A 23,721-nucleotide genomic window follows, 5' to 3' on the forward strand; every position below is an offset into this window, starting at 1 on the left:
ATTAAGACGGCTCTCATTCATTTACACTGAATTTGTGATGACAAGAGACTTGGGGCGACTTGAGGGCACACAAGTCGTGTCCCAAATCGTAGTAGTGTGAACCGGCTCTTACATGTATATGAGCTTAGTTAATAATAACAAATCTACCACAACATAAATATATTCAGTAAATATTGGCACTGTAACAAAATAGTAGAAGACTGGATGAAAACGTAATGACGAAACGCATTGGGACATGGCTGTACGGCAACTGGAAGTGACACAACATTTACCACCAGAAGGGACGTTCTGACAGAGTGAACATCGGTCAGGTGAGATGCTGCCTAATATGTGCAGAGTCTGCCATGACCGTGATATGCTTGCTTATTACTGAGTTTGTATATGCGATTACTAACTGTGCTAAATGGGAGTGCAATATTTGTAGGTTTTTATTTTATCTTAATACATTTTTGTTAAACGTTATTGCACTATTGGGAGTTTTTTCCTTTGTTTCACATACACGGGAGATCGGTGCCGATTTGTCTTCAACCCTGATTTTCCGAGCATGAGAATGTGAGGCAATTATTGTTGGTGAGTTTATACCCCATGGGGAAGTGGTGGCACGCTTTTCACGTGGTGTGGTGTGGAGATTCAAAGCAACATCATTGATTTATTATGGACTCCTCAACTGAACACATTTCTGTGCTGTCATTTTTTCATTTTTAGGATTTCATTTGAATTGGACTTAATTCACTTATTATTCACTTGGTGGTAAATTTATTAACATTAAGGTTTATGCACGTCTTTAACTAGTTTGTTACAACACCACTAATTACTATATATATATATATATATATATATATATATATATATATATATATATATATATATATATATATATATATATATATATATATATATATATACACACACATACACACACACACACACACACACACGTTGTGGTAGATTTGTTATTATAAACGGTTTATCTAAAGTGGCAGCTAGATATTCACTTATTTACTTTTACTCCTCTATTATGGGGCAGCAGTGGTAGGATCAACAGTATAGATCCTGTGGATTGTCATGTATATAAGCTTGTCGGACATGGATACCAAAACAATTAGCGTTATTATGAAATTGTCACCCCCCTTTGAAGCTCCACCCTTCTGGGAAGGCTCTCCATAAGACAATGGAGTCTGTCTGTAGAAATGTGTACCAAATGATCAAAAAGAGCATTTGTGAGGTCAGAGACGGATGTTGGAAGAGAAGACCACACTTCCAATCAGCACACAAAAATTCATCCCAAAGATGTTGTAGAAGGTTGAGATCAGGGCTCTTCATCTGATAAAAAACTTACAATAAGCCGACAATATGTGTAACACACAGAAAAAAAAATAATTTGCTTTTAAAAACTCTACTTCAGCAGAATTTTCCCCAAAACCCCTTATGCAATCCCATATCCTCCGTATAGTACATACCAGCACTGTTTTAAATGGTGCACCTCCTCCCATTACACATGCAGCTGTCAGGGGACCTCTCCACAAAAACAACTGACCCCTTGAGATTTCGAAATTGTCCTGCTGGATGGGTTGGACATGTGAATTTTGCGCCCCCTAGTTGGTACTCTGGGCTGTTCAAACTGCGCATATGCACAGTGCACTCTTCTTCTCTAACTGAGCTTAGCTAGAGAAAGAGAGCACACACTGCACAGACACACTTCGATTGAAAGGCTATAAATCTAAGGAGGAGGGTAAAGTCAAACTGGGACTTATGAGTTTATAGAATAAAATAACACATTGGAAACTGCATTTATTTTTTGACCTACTCCCCCCGCCACATTTATACACTAATCCCAGCATTTAAGCAGTGCCTGGAAAGAGCTCTCCAAAATTCATTTGCAGCACTCTCAGAAAAAAGTTCTCCAAAATTCATTTGCAGCACTCTCAGAATGTAAGGACAACATGGATATGGACTCAAGCACAGAGGGTGAGAAACCATCGACTCCTATGTCTAATGTATGCAAGACTGCAGCCAAGGACAAAAAAGATAAAGTGAAGTCTCAAAGGAAGCAGCTGTTGCTGGGTGATTCAATCATAAGAAGTGTGGAGCTTAAAGAAAATGGTTTTGTGAGATGTCTCCCTGGTGCTACTGCTAGGCGAGATAGAAGACGTATTATTAATATTGTTAAGCAAGCAAAGCAGGAAGGGGACGTGGATGTTCTTGTCCATCTAGGGACAAATGACCTGGCTTGCAATGAAGTGTCAGAGGTGAAAAAATCTTTTATCACACTTGGAAATGACATAAAGGATTTTGCATCCACCATTTCATTTTCTGAAGTTCTGCCTGTGCATAATGTTCAGAATGATAGGCAGAGGCGCATAAAGGAGTTCAACATATGGCTTAGTAAATGGTGTCAAGAGCAAGGATTTGGCTTTGTTTCCCATGATAGCTCTACTTGGAATAGAAAGGAACTGTACAAAAAAGATGGTTTGCATCTTTCTCTCAAAGGAACAAATGTACTTAGTGAACAACTCCAAGAATTTGCGAAAGAGTATTTAAACTAGGAAGGGGGGGCAAAAGAGTGAAAATACAAGAGTCCAATTGCCCCCCGAAACAATGCCAGAACAGGTCAGAAGCACAGAGGTTAAGAAATGATAAGCTCAGAGTCCTGTCTACAAATGCTCGCAGTTTAGGTAAAAAAATCAATGAACTTGGGTCAATAATGGCATCTGAGAATGTAGATTTAGTGGCTGTTACTGAGACATGGTTTAATGAAAGAAATGACTGGGACATAACCATACCAGGGTACTCTTTATACAGAAGAGACAGAGAAGGCAAGAAAGGAGGAGGAGTGGCCCTGTATGTGAAAGATCGCATTAAATCTAACCTAATACAAGTTGGTGAGGCCAACATAGAGTCAGTTTGGGTTATGTTGCAGTTTGCTAATCATGCAGTAACTCGTGTAGGTGTGATATATAGACCACCTGGTCAAGTTAAAGAACTAGATGATCTACTAGTTGAAGAAATAGCTAAAATGACAATGAAAGGAGAAGTTATCATTATGGGAGATTTCAATCTTCCAGATATAAACTGGAAAACCAAAATAGCAAGTTCTACCAGGAGTACAGATATTCTAAATTCCCTACTGGGGTTGTCTCTGCAACAAGTGGTTGAGGAGCCAACCCGGAGGGAGGCCATTTTGGATTTGGTATTCACAAATGGGGATTCGGTATATGATGTCATTGTAGGCGAAACCTTGGGATCTAGTGATCACCAGTCAGTGTGGTTTAATATAAGAACTGTGAAAGAGTCACACCACACAAAAACAAAAGTTTTAGATTTTAGAAAAACAGACTTTTCAAAAATGAAATTAGTCATAAATGAGTCCTTATCAGACTGGAACGGATTACATGGAGTCCAGGAGAAACGGGACTACTTAAAAGGTGCATTATTGAAGGCAACAGAAAATTGCATTAGACTTGTCAGTAAAAGCAAAAAAAGGAAGAAACCACTGTGGTACTCAGCAGAAGTGGCCCAAATCATTAAAAATAAAAAGCTAGCATTTTGTAATTATAAAAAAACCCAGAGCAATGAAGATAAGGAAATCTACAAGATTAGGCAGAAAGAGGCCAAGCAAGTTATAAGAACTTCTAAAGCGCAGGCAGAAGAAAAACTAGCTCAGTCTATGAAAAAGGGGGATAAGACATTCTTCAGATATATAAATGAAAAAAGGAAATTAAAACAAGGAATAACTAAATTAAAAACAAAGGACGGAAGGTATGTAGAAGAGAATAAAGGGCTAGCCGACTGCCTTAATGAATACTTCTGTTCAGTTTTTACAGAAGAAAAAGAAGGAGAAGGACCTCCACTTGAAAGGATGACTAATGAATTGTTTGATGCATGTGTCTTTACAGAAGAAGACGTTCTAAGATTGCTGTCTAAAGTGAAGACAAATAAGTCACAGGGTCCTGATGAGATACACCCAAGATTATTAAAAGAGCTTAGTGGTGAGCTGGCAAAACCATTAACAGATCTATTTAACCAATCATTAGTAACAGGAGTCGTCCCAGAAGATTGGAAATTGGCAAATGTCGTGCCCATTCACAAGAAAGGTAGTAGGGAGGAATCGAGCAACTATAGACCAGTGAGTCTGACATCAATAGTAGGCAAATTAATGGAAACCCTATTAAAGGATAGGATTGTGGAACATCTTAAATCCCATGGATTGCAAGATGAAAAACAACATGGGTTTACTTCAGGGAGATCATGTCAAACAAATCTTATAGATTTTTTTGACTGGGTGACTAAAATAATAGACGGTGGAGGTGCAGTAGATATTGCATATCTAGATTTTAGTAAGGCTTTTGACACTGTCCCACATAGAAGACTTATCAATAAACTGCAGTCATTGAGCATGGACTCCCATATTGTTGAGTGGATTAGGCAGTGGCTGAGTGACAGACAACAGAGGGTTGTAGTCAATGGAGAACATTCAGAACAAGGTCATGTTACCAGTGGGGTACCTCAGGGATCTGTCAGCATAAAAAGATTTGGCAGTATGCCTGAACCATCCCTAGGACCGCCTGCTTTACTTCCTTATCAGTGCTGAAATGTTGATCACTGAGGAATCCTTTTAGGGGTCCAAGCAGGTGAAAATCACACAGAGCGAGGTCCGGGCTGTAAGGGGGATGTGGCAACACCTCTTAGCGGAGTTGCTGTAACCTGCATGTAGTGCAGTGAGCAGTATGAGCTTGTACATTGTCCTGAAGAAAAAAAGACACTCTTAGTAATCAAACCAGGCCATTTTTTTTTCTGCAGATGCGTATGAACATCACTCAGAACACAACTTTTCAAAATGCAAAATGTCCGTGGATGTTTGTGTTCACCGATCATGCCTCGATTATCCAGGATCAGGCATTCCATGTGCTGAATGTTCACAGGAATGACTGCTGTTGGCTGGGAACCACCATGGCTGGGATCGCCACTGACGGACGTACAGTCATCTTTGAAACATTTACACCATTCAAATGTCCAAGGGCAGCTGAGCATCTCATCACCATACTGTGCTTGAAGTCTTCTGTAGATACTCGCGGTTTTACACCTTCGTTCACAAGAAACGTCATTCACTACACACCGTTCCATGCACGCACTAACACTGTTCACTGCCATCTTGATTGTGGCCATGAGTGCTGATTATCGGTAATAGGGCACCCTTGCCACTTACTAATGCGTGTAGTATGTTAGCATCCCTTTTTATACCTGTATAATTAAAAGTCTCGGTTTGACTTGAATGCCCCTCGTAGAACTACATTGAGGAATTTTGGGAAAATCTTGCGGAAGAAGAACATACAATTGAAAATTGAAAAAAAAAAGCTTATCACCCTCAGAGAAAATATGCTAGATACAATTTTTGTACATTTTTAAAAGTGACAGGGTACCAAATAAATTACCTGAGGTTTGATGCCAGTGAGAAAGCGACCAGTCACAAAACCACCAGATCGTGGTGCGAAGTCATAGGGCTGGAAACAAGGCAAAGACTTCCCTGATGGCATCAATGGCGGTCGCCGGCCTTCCAATTCAATCTGACCCAGCAGACAGGAAATCTGTAAAGAACAGGACAGTCGCCAGTCAAGATGCAGCCTATATACCAGCAATCAATTAGTACACAGCGTGCACTAGAAACTGCAGCCAGACAGATCCCTTTCAATTTCCTAACTGGGAGGCGACAAACCATTATCTAGCGCTTTCCTCCCCAGCCTTACTATCCCTGGTTTGCCCCTTTTATCCACTGGATTGCAGTGCTTTCAAATCATGGGGGCTCTGCATCACACGTGGCGTTACAACAACTTTCTGTTTTCAGAAAATAATACCGGCCATGATCTTCCTGCCTTGGCACAGAGAAGCACAGACACCCAGGGATGATGTCACCAGGCCCAGAAACGTCAGATATAACCACTTATTAGCAGTGTTGGTAGTAACTGCGTTTAAGTAAACGGCGTTACTTTTTTTTTTTTTCAAATATTTTATTTATGCGAGATCACACTTACAGGTTATTTACAAATCAATACATCATTTTCCTTGCATATCCATCACTTCAATGTGATATATCAACAAAACCGAAACAAAACAAAACCCAAAAAGAAAAAAAAAAAAGGGGGGGGGGAGGGGAGGCCACCTTGGATTCACCCAGAATAGTACTACTCAAACCTAGGGACTAATTCCCTGACCTTCTAACTCAATGGCTCATAGTAATGGCTGTTAAACTCTCGGAGCATAGTAAATTCTTCCCCCGTTCTGTTAAGACAAACCTGTTCCATGCGCCCCATGTTTTATTATAAAATTGCTTTTTAAATTGTGCAGAGAGACGCAAGTCTTCCATTATATTAATATCTTCAATTTTTCGGGCACAATCACTGATCGTTGGAGGAAGAGGTGTTTTCCAACGTAAGGGTATACAAGATTTAGCTGCGTTCAAAATATGGAACAGGATGGATTTCCCGTAACTCTCAAAGGGCAGGGTGGAAACATGTAGTAAAAAAAAAGCCGCATTATTCAGGATCTCCCTCTCAGAGAATTCTTGGGCTAACGCATACACCTCTCCCCAGAAATGAGCCAGGCGAGGGCATTCCCAAAAAATATGTAAGATGGTCCCCGGTTCCTCCTGGCAACGCCAGCACTGATCTGAGAGACTTGCAGAAAACTTATGCAATAAAAAAGGCACCCGGTACCATCTCGTAAGTAATTTATAATTCATTTCCTTCACTTTGGTACAAACGGGGGTTTCCAATGCCAATGTAATGATATCCCTTTCTTGTTTCACCGTGAACCTACAGTTAAGGTCTCTTTCCCATTTATCCAGGCAGGGTAGTCGTTTGCCCGCTGGAGGCAGCGCCAATAAATGGTAAACTTTAGATAATAAATTCGGTAGTACGTCATTACCCACACAGTATTTTTCAAACGACGTTAGGTCCCTAGTCAATGACTTAGGAGCAGGAAGAGTTTGTAAAAAATGATGCAGCTGGATGGCGTTCCAAAATGGTAGACGATAGGGGCCGGATGGGTCGGTAAGGCCTACGATAGTAGGCCAGTTATTGTCCCAAATGAAAGTTGAGGCCTGTCCAAAACCCTTTTTCTTCAAGTCTCATAGAGGTTGAACTGTAATCCCCGGGGCAAAGGCTGGGTTACCCAGTACTGGAATCAGTGGAGAATCAACTGAAGTTAGCACTGATCGTTTTATTAGTGATCTTGCGACCTTTAAAGTTGAGCCGATTATAGGGTGTTGCACAATATCTTGGGGTAGATATTTATAGCACCATATAGCCCCTCCTAAGTCTGCCTCTGATTGTAGTTGTTCAATCTGTGCCCATTGTTTAAAGCTGGAATGTCGTCTCCAGTCAATAATTCTTCCTAAGTGTGTTGCTTGATAATATTTATAATCATCTGGGAGAGCTAAACCACCTTTTGACTTAGGCCAAGAAAGCTGGGCACGGGAGATGCGAGTTTTTTTTTTGGCCCAAATGAAGCGAGTAAATAGCGAGTGAACTTTTTTAAAAAAAGAGGGGGGGATGGCAATCGGTAGTGTCTGGAATAAATAGAGCAACTTAGGGAGTATGCACATCTTTAAAAGATTGCATCTCCCGAACCATGAATGTAACCCTGTTTGCCAACCTTTCCCAGAGTCCGCTTATACTGGTTAGTTGAGCGGGGAAATTGACCTTATAAGTTGCGACCAAGTCCGAAGGGATGTTTACGCCCAGGTACTGAAGAGCTATATCAGTCCATCTAAACGATGTAGTGGATTTAAGATGGAAGAGTGCACTAGACGTTATACCAATACCCATGGCTTCCGATTTGTTATAGTTTATTTTCAGATTGGATAATCTTCCGGAAATATCGAATTCACGTAAGAGATTTGGTATGGAAGTCATTGGTTTTGTTAGTGAGAATAATAGGTCATCGGCATATGCCGAGACCTTGTGCTCCGTCTTCTCTACCGAAATCCCTGAGATATCGGAATTTAAACGTACCCTACGTATAAAGGGTTCTAAGGTCAAAACAAAAAGTAAGGGGGATAACGGGCAACCCTGACGCGTGCCATTAACTATATGGAACGAGTCAGAGAGAAGCCCGTTAGCCTTTACTTGCGCTGAAGGGTCAGAGTAGACTTGGGAGATCCAAGATATCATATTTGCCCCCAAGCCAATCTGTCGTAAGACTGCAAACATGAACCGCCAGTTGACCCGGTCGAAAGCTTTTTCAGCATCGGTGCTCAAAAAAATGCTAGGTGTATTAGATTTCGCAGCTATATGAACAAGATTTAGTACTTTAATAGTATTATCTCTTGCCTCCGTCTTTGGGATAAATCCCACTTGGTCCAAATGGATCAATGATTCCAGATGGGGCGAGAGTCGTAGTGCCAGGAGTTTCGTGAAAATTTTCAAATCAGAATTTAAAAGGGATAATGGGCGATAGCTGCCGCATACTGATAACTCCTTCCCTTCTTTTGGGATAAGGGATATATGAGCCCTCAGGGTGTCAGGGTGAAGAGAAGCACTCAGTCCTAAGTCATTGAATAGGGAAACCATATGAGGGCCAAGTATCGGAAAAAATTTACAATAATAAGTTACTGAAAAACCGTCAGGCCCAGGAGCCGAATCCAGCTTCATGGAGTTTAATGCACACCTTAGTTCCTCTAGAGATATTTTCCTCTCAAGTTCTTGTTGAACTTCTGGCGAGAGAACAGGGAGCTCAGCTGACGTAATATATTCGTCCATTTGGGATAACGGTACCTTACTATCTGGTAAAACATATAAAGATGCAAAAAATTTGCGAAAGGTCTGAGTTATCTGTTGTGGCAGGGACATTTTCTGTCCTGATGGGGTAAGAATATGCGGGATATACGCTACCCGCCTCTGTTCCCGTACTGAGTGTGCCAATAGTTTTCCACATTTATCTCCTGAGATGTAGGTATGCTGACGGCACTTCTGCAGGTCTGCCTTCACTTTAAAATATAGAAGATCGGTAGCTTGTTTGCGTAGTGAAAATAATTCCTGTTCTACCTCTAAACTTTGACGTTTTTTATGTATTGATTCTAAATCATGTATCCTAATAGAGTTCAGGATTTCATTTCTCGTTTTCTTAATATGGGCGCCGTTCTTAATTAAGATCCCCCTGATTACTGCTTTGTGTGCTTCCCACACCACGCCTTTATCGCAGTCCGACGATTTGTTAGTAGAAAATAGAAATCAAGTTCTTTAAATACCTCCTCAACTACTGACTGATTTTGTAAAAGGCTCTCATTAAGTTTCCAGAATCGCATACCTGTCGAAGCCACCTCCGACAGGGCATAATTTAACGATATCGCTGCATGGTCTGAGTACGTGATAGACTCTATACTGGTCTTTTTAACTGCATGTAGATCTCGGTGTGGAATTAAAAAAAAATCTATCCTAGAATAGGATCTATGCGGGTGTGAAAAAAAAAGTATAATCCCTTTCTCCAGAATGTTGCATACGCCATATATCTACAAGTTGGTTATTGTGTATCGTCTGCAAGATCCGCTTATGTATGCCAGGAGAGACCGAGGAGCGCCCTGTTGAGGTATCAACTGCGGGAATCAGTGATATATTGAAATCACCCCCGACGATCAGTCGCCCTTCTGAGAATTTTGCGTTACTTAACGCAGTTACTTTTCAGGGTAACGAGTAATCTAACTGACTACTCGTCCTGTCCCTGTAACGCCGCTGCTGTCACTTTCGGCTGCGTTACCGCAATTACATCTACCGCCACTAGATGGCAGTAGATGTAATTGTATTCCCCCTCTCCTCTATGACCGCTGATCGCGGTACTGGAGAGAGAAGAGGAGGAGACTCAGTCGAGTGAGTCACGCGGCGCCAGGAGTCGGACAGGCACAGCAGCAGCACAGCGCGCAAGGAGGTGTGTACTTTGTGTGGGTTCCGGGTACAGGACTGGCACTTCAGCTTCTATTCCAGCAAATGATATGTACGTATATTCTGCTAAAATACATCACATGTCTGAACTCCTGACACTGGATCTCGTACTGCAGCCATATTTCCCCCAGGCTCCTGGTGAAGTCATCACAGACTAACTCCATGACTAATTAGACCATCAGAAAAGACTTGTGACCAGCAAGACAAAAACGGTCTAAATCTAATGCAGAGAACTGCAGGGATACAGACATCCCTATGGATCTGTGATAAATATGAATATCTAGCTGCTGCCCCCACTGTAAGTGCCATTAAAGTGCTTCAATAGGGGACCAGCTGCAATAAACCAACAATTCCAGGAAACACCCCATGGTGGGATGGCTCTGAGTGCTTTCACGTGTGTGCCCCTATGGGGTTAAACTTCCCAAATAGCAGGCCCCTTTGCAGGGGTATTTCAGCTTTATATATACTGCTTTCAAGGGTGACTCCTCTCTCCTCACCTTCCCTCAATGGTAGGGACTCCATATGGATATAGAAAAAAATAGCCTCCACAGTGCAGTATCGTTAAAACTGATATTTTATTGAAGAAAACATTCAATACATGTCCACTGTGCACTGCTGCCCCCTAGAGTCCAATATTCATATTACACCCAACAGGGAGCTCATTATCCACAACACTGGAAGTCAGAGGAATGCAAAGACCTACAGGACAGGGAATCACTGAGAGGAAGAGCGCCACCCTGTGGGATATACTGTGCATTACTCATCTAATGAAAATTATTTAGAAAGATTACTGCTTTGTATAATGTGCATTCTATTGTAGTGACATCACCGCCCTCCAGATATATTATACAGAGTGACATCACTGTCCTCCAGATATAAGATATATTATACAGAGTGACATCACCGCCCTCCAGATATAAGATATATTATACAGAGTGACATCACCACTCTCCAGATATAATATATATTATACAGGTCCACCAGTGTTCCACACCGCCACCACCAGTGTGCCACACCACCACCAGTGTGCCACACCGCCACCACCAGTGTTCCACACCACCACCAGTGTTCCACACCGCCACCAGTGTGCCACACCGCCACCAGTGTGCCACACCACCACCACTCGTGTGCCACACCACCACCACTCGTGTGCCACACCACCACCACTCGTGTGCCACACCACCAACAGCCAGCCACTCCAGGCAGCAGGTACCAAAAAACAAAACAAAATACAGTTACTCACAGTCAGGAGGACTCAGGACTGAGACCCCCACAGTGTGCCACACCGTCACAACTATTAAAGATCTTATAGAACGTAATTGCATTATAGAATAGTAAAAAAAAGTTGCAGTTACTTTGCTGAGTAACTAATTACTTTTTCAATGGGGTAACTGAGTCAGTAATGCCTCGTTTCCACTGAGCGGAACGGTTCGGGTCGGTACAGTTTGGGAGGGTTAGAATGGTCCGGTCTATTCAGGTGAGCGTTTCCACTGCAAGTCAAGCCACCAGGGACCATGCGGGGTTTACACCAAACGAGGTGTTTGTTTTGCTCTTTCATTTGACGTGAGCATTGACATTTTCCTGTCCGCCAATCAGTGGAATCTATTGTGTGACGCCAGTAGCTCCGCCCTAACCGTACCGTACCATTTCCTATGGCCCTACATCTGAAGCAGGACCAGGAATGGTGCGGTTTGGTTCGGTTGTATGGGCCACTTTCATAATGGAAACACCCAAAATAGCGTACCGTACCGAACCGACCCGAACCGATCCGCTCAGTGGAAACGAGGCATAACTCAATTACTTTTTGGGAGAAGTAATTTGTAACTGTAACTAATGACTTTTTTAAAGTAAGGTGACCAACACTGCTTATTAGCCACCAAACATTTCTGAATGGCTTATTTCTGTTGTGCGGTTTCTAAACAGTGCAGAAGGAATCAACCTTGGGCAGCCAGTGTGTCCTTTAATTGCTGTAAACTGAGCTGCAATCAGACAACTCCATCCACAGACACAGTGCACAGAGTGGAGGAGCTCTGTAATAGGTTATCTTTTTGATGACCAATCCCAGCGATCACTGATGCAAACAGTGTAGCGTTAACATTGGGGGGTCAGCAACCAGTGGATCGCAGCTAGGTGCCTGGTAGATCACAGTCTGGGATGGCTGACCCACCATCCCAGAGCATCGAGTGCAATGCAGAGGGACTACCTGTAAAGTTGGAGCTGTAGTATGGAGCATAAGCCAATACATCCTCTGTAGTGCTGACTCCTGTTTCATGTGGAGTGATACCAACTACACTCCATTTCTTATCCCGGCTAGCAGTCTCCAGAATGGTGCCAGCAGCAGGAAGGAAGAGATACTCAGGTCAGTGTGAAGCAATACACTGGGCATAATAGTATAGGGCTGCTTTCACACTAATGTGCTGCAGTTTACCCACATTGCGGATGCAGTGTAGTATACCTGCAGCTTTCCTGCAGGTTTGATGCGCTTACCCATAGACTTCTATTCTATCCTGCGGGATTGGTGCACTTTCTGAATGTAGGAGTTTTGGTGCGTTCAGAAAGTGCACCACACCTGCAGGATATAATAGAAGTCTATGGCAAAGTGCAGCTAACCCAGGACAGTCGCAGGATGCACTGCGCTGCACCAGGGTTACAGGTAAACCGCAACACATTAGCGTGAAAGCTGCCTTATAGGGGGCTCAGAACAGTAAGGGTTCATTTACATTTATAGCTTGGGGAGTGGCAACATCCCATAGTTAAGACTTGTTTTACCGCCCCCTAACTTTGTGTGATTGAGCCCTAAGGGTGCCTCTGCTAAATGCAACTAAGGGCTCATCCACAAGTGCAGCAGGCACTGCTGCTCCTCTGAAAAGGGACCCACGATTGCCATACAGTGCATGCGATTGAGACATGGTAGTACAGCAATTGGAGGTTTAAAATCAGGTGTGAGGAGGCGACACTGTGCCGGTGATCTTCAACTTCTCCCACGTTGTTCAGGTAGATCTACACCTATTTAGGGTTGCCTACCCCTTGTTTACATCTTAGAAACTGTTTTTTCCTCCAACAAAGACAGGGGAGGAGGAGGAACTAATGAATCAATCATTCATTAGTTCCAAATCAGTGACTGCAGTGTTCCAGGCTAGAAGAGCTGGTTGATTGTGGATTTTATTCTTCTTTTGTTCATTTGCACATAACCCACTTCACTTCCTCCCCTCACTGTGCATGACCTGAACATTGAATGCATCTATTGCACCATTACCAAGCTCCACATTTAAAGTGATACTAAAGTGTAATTTTCCACTCTCTCCTCATTGGCTCACTGACTTTGATTGACAGCAGTAGGAACCAATGGTGCCCGCTGCTGTGTCTCAGCCAATCAGAAGGGACAGTCCCGGACAGCCAATCAGAAGGGAGAATCCCGGACAGCCAATCAGAAGGGAGAATCCCGGACAGCCAATCAGAAGGGAGAATCCCAGACAGCCAATCAGAAGGGAGAATCCCAGACAGCCAAGTCTCTCGTGCAACATCGCTGGATCGAGATGGGCTCAGGTAAGTATTAGAGGGGCTGCTGCACATAGAAGTTTTTTTTATCTTAATGCATCAAGATAAAAAAAACAAACAACCAAAACAAACAACCAACATTACCTTGCTGCATGCAGCTAGTTTTCATCCTGAGCCACTCAAGAGATCAATCCCATTTTCGCAATATTTACGAATTAAGAGAAATTGCTCCCTAGAAAGGGACTTTAGGGAAAAGGCAGGGGAACTCACACAGAGACTCCTCGAAAGAGGATATTCTAAGACCTGTCTTAGAAAAAACTTCAATAGGGTACAAACTATGAAGAGACAGGATCTACTTTTCAAAACCTCCAAAAGGGAAAGGACACCTATAAAGAACCCACCTAGAATTATTCTTGACTACTCTAATGAACATACTGAAATTCATGGAATTCTCAAAAAGCATTGGGCAATATTGAGGGAAGATCCTATCCTTGAACAGATAGTAACTCCTTCCCCTGCTATCACATACAGAAGAGCCACCTCCATGATGGACGATCTAGTCCAAAGTGAATATAAGGGGGCAGAGAGAGGAGACCCTTGTCGCGACAAAGGGACATTTCCCTGCGGCAATTGTGACCAATGTAAGGTGATAGTCCGCTGCAAAAGCACCAAGCTCCCCAATGGTGAATTACATCATTCGAAACACTTCGTTAATTGTAAAACTAGGGGGGTCGTGTATCTGATGCGGTGTGAATGCAAGGCCTTTTATGTTGGTAAAACCAAACAAGAACTTGGGAAACGCATTAGCAAACACATGCAAAGCCTCGACATTGGCAATCTCTATTTGCCACTGGGCCGACACATGGCCTTCGCGCACAGATACAGGACCCCCAAAGTTACATTTTACGCCCTTGAAAGGGTACACATTCCGGCCAGGGGGGGCGATTGGAACAAGCAGCTTCTCCAGCATGAAATGCGCTGGATTGCGAGACTTGGGGCAACGACCCCCCCTGGCCTGAATGAAACAGCTAGCTATAGACCTTTCTTGGAGGGATTCGTCTCAGGAAAGACAGATTAAGGATCTTCCCTTTGAGTAGCCCTTCCCCCTTTTGTTTTGAGATCTAGGATCGACTCCCCTTCATCTTTCATCCTTCTTGTCTCTTTTTCACTTGCTTCCCCTCCTTTCCAAACAACCCATCCTCCCCCTTCCCCCCTTCCCCCCCCCTCCCCCTATTTTTCCCTCTATTTTGTCTGCTCTATATGCTTTCAATGCTCCCTCTGATAAATTCAGAGCTATCTTTGGCGTCTCCTCCTCCTATTCCTTATCCCCCTGGAGGACTCTGACCTAAGCACTCTGAGGATGAATGTTGTTTGCATTTAGCTTCATCTTGGCTAAATGCATATCTCTTAGTGGCCTCTTTATATTTATATTTATTTTGATATATTTATGTATTTAATTGTTATATTATATTTTGCAACTCCAGTCATGTAATTGCATGATGCGACGAACATCTGTTTCTCCAAAAACATCCAATCAGGTAATTATCCTTCCACTTCAATCTAAAACCCTCCCTCCCCCCTCCCTCCCTTTTTCCCTTCCCTTCCCCTAGTGGGTCCACTTCCCGGCAGTCTGGATGTCATAATCATGTGATCTCATGTTTCCATATTTGTTTTTTGGAGAGATATCCCGCAGCTGGGAGCCCGGCACGGGTGAGACTACTCTCCCTGGGACCCAAAATTGATTTTGGATGTCCCATTTTTTATCTGGAGAGCATATGCGTTATATAGCTGGATTAATTTCCTACAATCTTTGTGGGAATTCCATGCTTGAACCCCCGACCATCCAAGGGTTAAACGCCACCACCCGTGCCGGGGCGATATCTTATAAGATTTCCCCTTCTGTATCTACCAGGCCAATTATCCATAATGAGAAATTGGCATCTCTTGAAACTTTCGTATAATTTTTATTATTATGACTCCGACATATTTATGGTTGGAATCACACTTTGTCAAAACACTTTATTGTCCTATTTTGCATCAAGATGTACCAATTATTAGAATCAAGGGCGGGTATTACTACCTTGCCCCTTCTGCAAGTGAGGGCGGAAGTCCATCACCGCGGCTACGTCCCGTGAAGTGCTGGATTATACGCCCAAACCGGATGTGATGTCACCGTCCTAGACTCGCGGTATTTTACTCGAGATTAAATAGACGGAAATGACGACATCACTCTAAACCTCGTGATGCCTATCGGCAAATCACGGGCCTCGTTATGATACTTTAGGGAACGCCGAGAATCAGTCCGGTGAGTGATCTCTCCGTGATAGGACAGAATTGTCGTTCCTCCAACCCTCCCTACAGCTGAGTAAGTAATCCTTTTTGGGGAATTTTTGATCGTTGGAATGCTTTGGGTACTTTTACCAAGGTGAACCCTATCTTATACCTTATACACATTTACTCCTTCAGATCTATGGGCGAACCCCACTAGCTGTACTATCAGCCGTGGGGGTTTTCATCCATCCCCGCTTGGAAGACATTGTCATTGGGTGTCTGCCACCTCATTTCATCCTACGGTATTTATATTTATACTTTTATTGGGGACACTCCTGCCATATACAATATCCTGGATAGGTAACCAGATAGATGCAATATAAAACTTTTTACATTTTAGACACAAGCATAATACCAATATCTATATTGAACCACTCTGGGACAAAAAGCACACCCCCAAGTAGATACTTCATCTGCTGAAGTGGCATTGGATTTGGCTGTTATTTACTCTTTATCTACACGGAGGTAAGATACCCCAAATAACAAAATAATTCCAACTGTGGATAATCTATATTTTGAGCTCTTTGCTCTCCAGTACTTCCTCGCTATATGTTTTTTTCCCCCCCCCTTTTTTTTTCGTTTTTAGGGGTCACCATCTATTAAGTCCTAATAGGCACCTCTAGTTTAGGATAACCAAAGGTGACTGGAATCCTCTCCGTCACTTGAAGGATTCCTTTCTTCCGTATTTTTACACACCTATCCCCCTTTTGGATCATTATAACAGGTGAAGAGATCCGTAATCATATACTTAAGGAAATTCATCCTTGGAGTGAATTTTTCTGACACTGCATTATTATTTACAGGCTATAGAGGATATAAAAACAAAAATAATACAAATACCTGATTCTAGCTCCCACCCTGCGGGACCCCTACATATCTCCCCGTGGACAATATGAGCGGCTCCGGACATTTGCCGGTATGTGTACAACCCCCCCCTCCCCTACCATCCTCTCTTTTCCCTTTCCCTTTCCCCCACCCCCTCTTCCTTCCCCCCCTCCCCCTTCCCCCCTCTCTCTTCCCCCTTGATATATTACCTCTTGAGATGGAACAACATGTTGTCGCATATGCAAAAACTTTGATATGATTGATGTAACACACTAATGTATGTTTTTGTATTTTGCTTTTGTTCTCTTGGATTTACTTTTGGCATATGATTATGCTTTCCAGGAAAACATACAGATTCCCTGAGGAAGATTTTGGTACTATACAAATTTCGAAACGCGTTGGACTGTCATGCATCTGCAAATGTATTGTATTGTACATTGAATGTATTATTACTGTTTGATTGATCCCTCACATTCACATTTTTTTCAATAAATTGTTAAATATTTTAATTAATTCTATCTTTTTCGAAAGATCCTTATTAGTTACCTTTAAAGTCCCACCCTTCTAGGGGGTCATTCCCTTTTTCTTTATCAACTAACCTAGGGATTATGGTAACACAATATCTGAGAATTACCCACATACCTTTTCAACAACCAACATTTCTGCCTTCTGAACCACTTTAACATTCTTAATACCAGCTTATTTTTTAATTTCCCCCCAATTTTTTATTTTTTTTTGCACAAAAGGATCCCTTGGAGTGCATATTTTCTATAAAAAAAAAAAAGGCATGATTTCAGAGGTGTTTACACTGTCCTCCCATCTTTTTTTCTATAGGTTTTAAACTAGAAAGTAGGTAAACAGGTTTTCTTTTCAAAAATGTTAGTCTTTCCTTTATACTTACCAAAGCCCCATCGAATTCCAGCGAAGTGCATGAGAGCAGCGGCTCTACCGGGTCTCGGCCTCCTCATTGGATCGCACTACAGTGGGAGCCATCGGCTCCTGCTGTTGTCAAAACCAGTGAGCCAATGAGGAGAGTGGGGGCAGGCTGAGGTGCTCTTTGTGTGTGAATGGACAATGTCCATTCACAGGAGCGTGGCTCGGGAGCAAGAGGCTTGCTATTTGAAGAGGATCGAGGCTGCTCTGTGCAAAACTATTGCACAGAGCAGGTAAGTAGGACAACTATTGCACAGAGCAGGTAAGTAGGACATGTTTGGTATTTAAAAAATACAACCTTTTAAATAACTTTAATTTGGGTACAGTGTGGCATGACAGAGTAATTGTCAAACTATAATGAAGAGGTATTACAGACTAGAAGTACTGAAGTGGTTCAATTAGAAAAAAAAAAAAACCTTCATAAAAGTAGGGATGTTTGGCTGGAGTTAAACATGTTAAATTAGAGACATCGAATGATACCTGCATGGTATTCACTGTTGATCCTTTGGCTCCAGACTGAACCATCAGCTGCAAATTATTCTCTGGGAAGTGCCTGTGGAGACCAAGGGGCATGCACACCTAGAGGATACAAGAATCAGAGTAAAGAGTATCAACACCAAATATCTACAGGGGACATAACCATTTTGGCCTATTACAAATACTTAGGCTGCATATAGATTTTAAAGGCTGGTTGGACATGCAGCCATTGTTCAATCACCTAAAAAGGATAAAACATTTTCAGAGCAATGCAAAATGTTCCATAAACTTATACATAGGATTTTGTCAGGTGTACAAGGTTATGTCATTAGAGAAGGGCTGAGATGGAAAAAGGTGTTTCTTAGACAGCAGCAAAACTGCCATTAAAAAGCACATTTCGCTGAAAAGATTATGTAGAACAGAATGATTGGATCATCAGCCCACCACCTCCTGTGTACGGCTAGCTATAGAAGACTAAAGCCTTGTACACACGATCAGATTATCGAATGATCTGTCGTCTGTTTTTTGTGGCATGCTTGTCTGATGTGGAAAGTGAAGAGGTTATTTTCATACGAAAATTCCTGTATGACAGAATTCTACTTCAGGAGTGATGTCATGTGTTGGATTGTTTTGTATGTGTTCTTTAGTTTCTGAGCATGCCTAGTCTAGCTCCTAAGATTTTTTTCAGACGAAAACTGTACTAATTAAGCGAAAATCAGACGTTGTGTTGACGTACGATAAAAATTTTATAGCCTGCACATCCAGTTTTTGTCGTCCGTAATCGGCTGTCGAAAGCAGTATACTAACAATCCGAAAATCGGCAGATCGTTCGTTGGACGAAATTTCCCTTCCGATTTTCTTATCGTATGTACGGGCCTTTAGAAGTAGTGCAAGACTTCCAACCACCTATTCAAAAACTCACCTTATTGATTTCATTGCTGAACTGGTTAACTTCTTCCTTGAACTTTAAATCCACCATGTTGAAGTCTCTCTGGTCTTTGCTTAAATGGGCATCCTCCCACTTTCCTTTGGCCTCTTCATCTGAAGCCATCTCTGAGAGGTTGAAAGCAGCTCTGACAGCCTACAGAACAAAGTGGTCATATTAGTCCTACTAATGTTGATTTACATGGCTAATTAAATCAAGAGGATCGAGATGCAGCATGGCAAGTCAAATTTATCTAGACAAGCCTTTCTCAACTAGGGTTCGGCCAGAAATTGGAATGCAAAAGGTCCTTGAGAAATGAGACATTTTTTGAAGTTCAGATATGTAACCACTGACCACAAACAATGATCTTTTTAGCCAACTGTAAGAGGGAGCAATTTTGCTACTGATTGCCAAGGCAAGGGACATTTCTCCCACTGACTGCCAAGGTAAGGGGGCACTCTTCCCACTGACTGCCAAGGCAAGGGGGCACTCTTCCCACTGACTGCCAAGGTAAGGGACATTTCCCCCACTGACCGCCAAGGTAAGGGACATTTCCCCCACTGACCGCCAAGGTAAGGGACATTTCCCCCACTGACCGCCAAGGTAAGGGGGAACCCTTCCCACTGACTGCCAGGGTAAGGGGGGCACTTCTCCCGCAGACCACTAAGGTAAGGAGCATTTCTCCCACTGACCACCAAGGTAAGGGGCATTGTTCTCATGGACCTCCAACATAAAAGGAACAGTCTCAATTATCACCACTTGCGTGATAAAGAACGGCAACATCATTTCATTCACTGTACTGTATCTATGAAGGAGCAGCACTGTCATCCTAAGACAGGAAGTGTTAGGACAACAGAACACCACCTCCTTTTTCCTAATCTCTATAATGCGGTGGGGGGTGTAATGGAATCCAACATGTTAACATTGCGAATAAAAATGCAATGTGCACAGGACAGCAATGGGTATCTGGCCGGATCAACCAGTTCCTTCTTGCACCCAAACAGATGTAAAAACCCTTTCAATTTAATTAAGACCATTGCATATGGACTATTGGAATACACATAAGCAATATCATCTATCTTACCCGCCCACCACAATGTGCAGAACGTTCCACAATCTTCTGTCTTCTGGCATTAGCGTAGGATCGAACTAGAATGTCCTCCACTCCTAGAAATGACCAGAGCCAATCAATGAACATTTTCAAACAGGTAATAGTGAATAAAGCAGATGACACTGGAAGCAAGAATTTAAGGTGCTTATTTACCATTCGAGTTGAGAATCTTCATAACATAACTTTTAAATATTTAATTCAGTTATCCATAAATAAGCAAAGTAAATATTTGCACAAGTTTGTGTGTGAAGAATAAAATCAACCCATATTGCCCTAATTCTGAGATATAACCACAGTTCCATTCCGATGCAAAAGAAAAAAATAAATAAAATTAGGGAATTTACCAAAACCCAAGAACAAAAGTATTTTTGCAGCTTACCGGTTTAGATTTAGTGGCTGAATTAACTGTGTTCTTCAGGTCAAGTGCATTTTTCAAAGTACAGAAAAATGTCTTGATCTTGCCACCTATGTCCTGTTCTTGTAATTTCCTGTGCACTGAACTGATATCGCAAACTATTTATTTCCTGTAAACTACAAAACACCACCTCTCTAGTATTAGAGAGGAGGAGATGATGCTTGCAGTCCTAATCAGCTGCAAAAAATAAAATGATAGGGTTTATATAGTAACTACTTCAATACAGGACACTTTCACCCCATTCCTGCCCAGGCCAATTTTTAGCTTTCAGTGCTGTCACACTTTAAAATGACAATTACGCGGTCATGCTACACTGTACCCATATGAAATTTTTATCATTTTTTTTCACACAAACAGAGCTTTCTTTTGGTGGTATTTAATCACCGCTGGGTTTTTTACTTCTTACAAAAAAAAAAAAAAAAGAGAAAATTTTTGGACCTTTAGTCAGTGAAAGCACGTCAAAATCCCATTGTGAGATCCATAGTAAAAAATGGCTCAGCGGAGCTTCTCTATAATCTCAAGAGGACATTTATTGAAACCATAAAAGCAAGAGTCATAAACGTTAGAGCATGCAAGCGGTACTAATTACCAATTCCCGTGGCCAAGATGGAAGGTCAGATAAGCAGGCATTATTTACTGGGGGTGTCTGGGCGTTGATGTGTTAACCACTGGCCTACTGGGCACTTATACCTCCTTCCTGCCCGGGCCAATTTTCAGCTGTCACACTTTGAATGAACAGTGTACCCATATGAAATTTTTATAATTCTTTTGAGACAAATAGCGCTATCTTTTGGTGGTATTTATTCACCCCTGGGTATTTATTTTTTTGATAAACAAAACAAAAAAAGCCCAAAGATAAAAAAAAAAATAAAAAAACACTTTTTTCCATTATACAATTTTGCAGGACAATTAAAAATCTCCCAAGCATAAAAGTGCAGAAAATAAGAGAAAAGTTTCTAATAAAAATAGCAGAGTCCACAAGCGAAGTGAAGTTATAATAACAAGAGTCCCAAAAAATTAGAAAATGTGCAACAGGTGGATGCAGCAAAGAAAATGATAACCACATCCAATTGAAACAATAGATGTAAAGATCGTAGGATTCTTCCCTTTACCTCTACTGCCACACAAACATCATATCTCATTAAGTCCTTACAACCTTTTCCTATGTTAATGAAGCCTATACGCTAACACTGTAGATGCAGCCTCCAATACATAGGGAGAACCACACAAACATTCAGTAATCAAATGGTGGAGCATCTGGGTAACAAAAGAGGTTTCAAAAATCAGTGTCTCCCGCCCCACTTCTCCACAGTACACAAAAAAGATCCCCCTGATACCATTATTTTGTCTATAGATACATTTTCAGCACACTGGAGGGGAAGGAACATTCGAAGAGAAATATCGAGACTGGAAACAAAATGGATTTTTATTTTGAGGTCTTATACTCCACTTGGCCTCTACGTTTATTAAAGCCTTCATCAACAATTCTTGAACATTCCTTCTCATCGCCTATTTTATTTGACATTGTAGGTAGAGTATTCTACTATAGGGATATTTTAGGCTTATTTAGTTATTGACCATTATGTGAAATACCCATGATGTAAGTAGGTTATTTATTCTTTTTGTGACTCCTTTTGGATTTCCTCAGATTCCAGTTGAATTTTTACCATTTTTACAGCCCATTCACACTGCCGCAACAGGATTTTGTGGGGCGACCTATGAAGTCACGGTGCACAGCGTGCACCGTGACCTCGGCGCGCCTTGCACGGACTTCATATAATTGAAGTCAATGCAAGTCGCCTCCAGGTCGCCCCAGAGTAGTACAGGACCCTTTTTCTAAGTCGGAGCGACTTGTGTCACTCCTATTAGAACGGGTCCTGTACTATTCAATGGTGAGCGACCGACCGCGACTTGTCAGGCGACTAAGTCGCCTGACAAGTAGCGCTAGTGTGAATGGACCCTAAGTTTTATGGTTTACATATAAATAAATAAAAGATTTAATTTGAAGGGAAGTTATTTTTACTTAATTTAATTTTTTTTGTATTTATATATTTTTCACTTGTTTATTTTTACATTTTGGGACAGCTAGATGACTTTTTTTTTTTTTTTTATAACATTTTTTGTTGTTCTTATTTTTTAGGATGGACTTGACAAAGTGCATGTGCACGAAAACACCTTGTCACAGCAACCTCCCCTGACAGCTTGCGGGCCCATCCTGGTTGTTGTGGCTTCCTCCTAGTGACCTGTTTGTCATTCCACGACTCTTGCGGTGCGACAGCTTGCTGACCTGACTCGTTTGACTGGATGCTGTATACATCCATCCCGGCATGGTTTAACATTAGTGACCACCCCCCCTACTGTCCCCAGTAAGGAATTCCAGCTTATCGAATCTTCCATGGAAATTAGTACCACTCAAAATGCTACTTATTATATGATAACTTATGACTCATGCTATAATGGTTTCAATAAATGTGTTCTTGAGATTCTAGAGAAGCTCCGCTGAGCCTTTTTTTTACTATGGATCTCACAAAGGAATTTTGACTTGTTTTAACTGACTAAAAAGGTCCAGAGTCCTGGTAATCCTGGTTATTCATACAGAGAAAACTCTGCAGACTACAGTGCAGCTAACCAAGGAGCCACCACACCATGTGAATGGGTCCCGGAGCCACCACACCATGTGAATGGGTCCCGGAGCCACCACACCATGTGAATGGGTCCCGGAGCCACCACACCATGTGAATGGGTCCCGGAGCCACCACACCATGTGAATGGGTCCTGGAGCCACCACACCATGTGAATGGGTCCCGGAGCCACCACACCATGTGAATGGGTCCCGGAGCCACCACACCATGTGAATGGGTCCCGGAGCCACCACACCATGTGAATGGGTCCCGGAGCCACCACACCATGTGAATGGGTCCCGGAGCCACCACACCATGTGAATGGGTCCCGGAGCCACCACACCATGTGAATGGGTCCCAGAGCAACCACATAATGTGAATGGTTAATGCAACTGTGTACAGATGAGGTCACCTCTTTGCTCACTCCACTTCTCAGTAGCCTTCCAGTGTTAGCATTAAATGTTAGGGATTTATTACAGAAGAAGCCAACTGGCTTAGGCTAGGGCTATACTTTGGGCTTTTGTTGATGGCATCAGTTTGACATCACTTTGAAATGCTTCAGAGATCATTCCGAATAAATTGAGGGAGGGAGAGAGAAAGGAGCCACGCCAACATGCTCATTCACAGCATGCACTGCATTTATACACGCTCAT

The 23,721-nt window shown here is 42.2% G+C and overlaps 1 protein-coding gene across 1 annotated transcript in view; it reads right to left on the minus strand.

The window, feature by feature from the left end:
- Nucleotides 1-23,721, minus strand: part of POLR1A (RNA polymerase I subunit A) — a 257,236-nt gene that overhangs the window by 168,447 nt on the left and 65,068 nt on the right. The window contains exons 17-20 of the mRNA XM_082267319.1: nt 20,006-20,088; nt 18,919-19,077; nt 18,000-18,098; nt 5,433-5,585 (exon numbers count right to left, since the gene is read on the minus strand). Of these exons, the coding sequence (XP_082123445.1) occupies nt 5,433-5,585; nt 18,000-18,098; nt 18,919-19,077; nt 20,006-20,088 (494 nt within the window). The remainder of the gene's footprint in view (nt 1-5,432; nt 5,586-17,999; nt 18,099-18,918; nt 19,078-20,005; nt 20,089-23,721) is intronic.

Source organism: Pelophylax lessonae (genome assembly GCF_965119305.1).
Source record: "Pelophylax lessonae genome assembly, chromosome: 1".
Classification (NCBI taxonomy): Eukaryota; Metazoa; Chordata; class Amphibia; order Anura; family Ranidae; genus Pelophylax; species Pelophylax lessonae.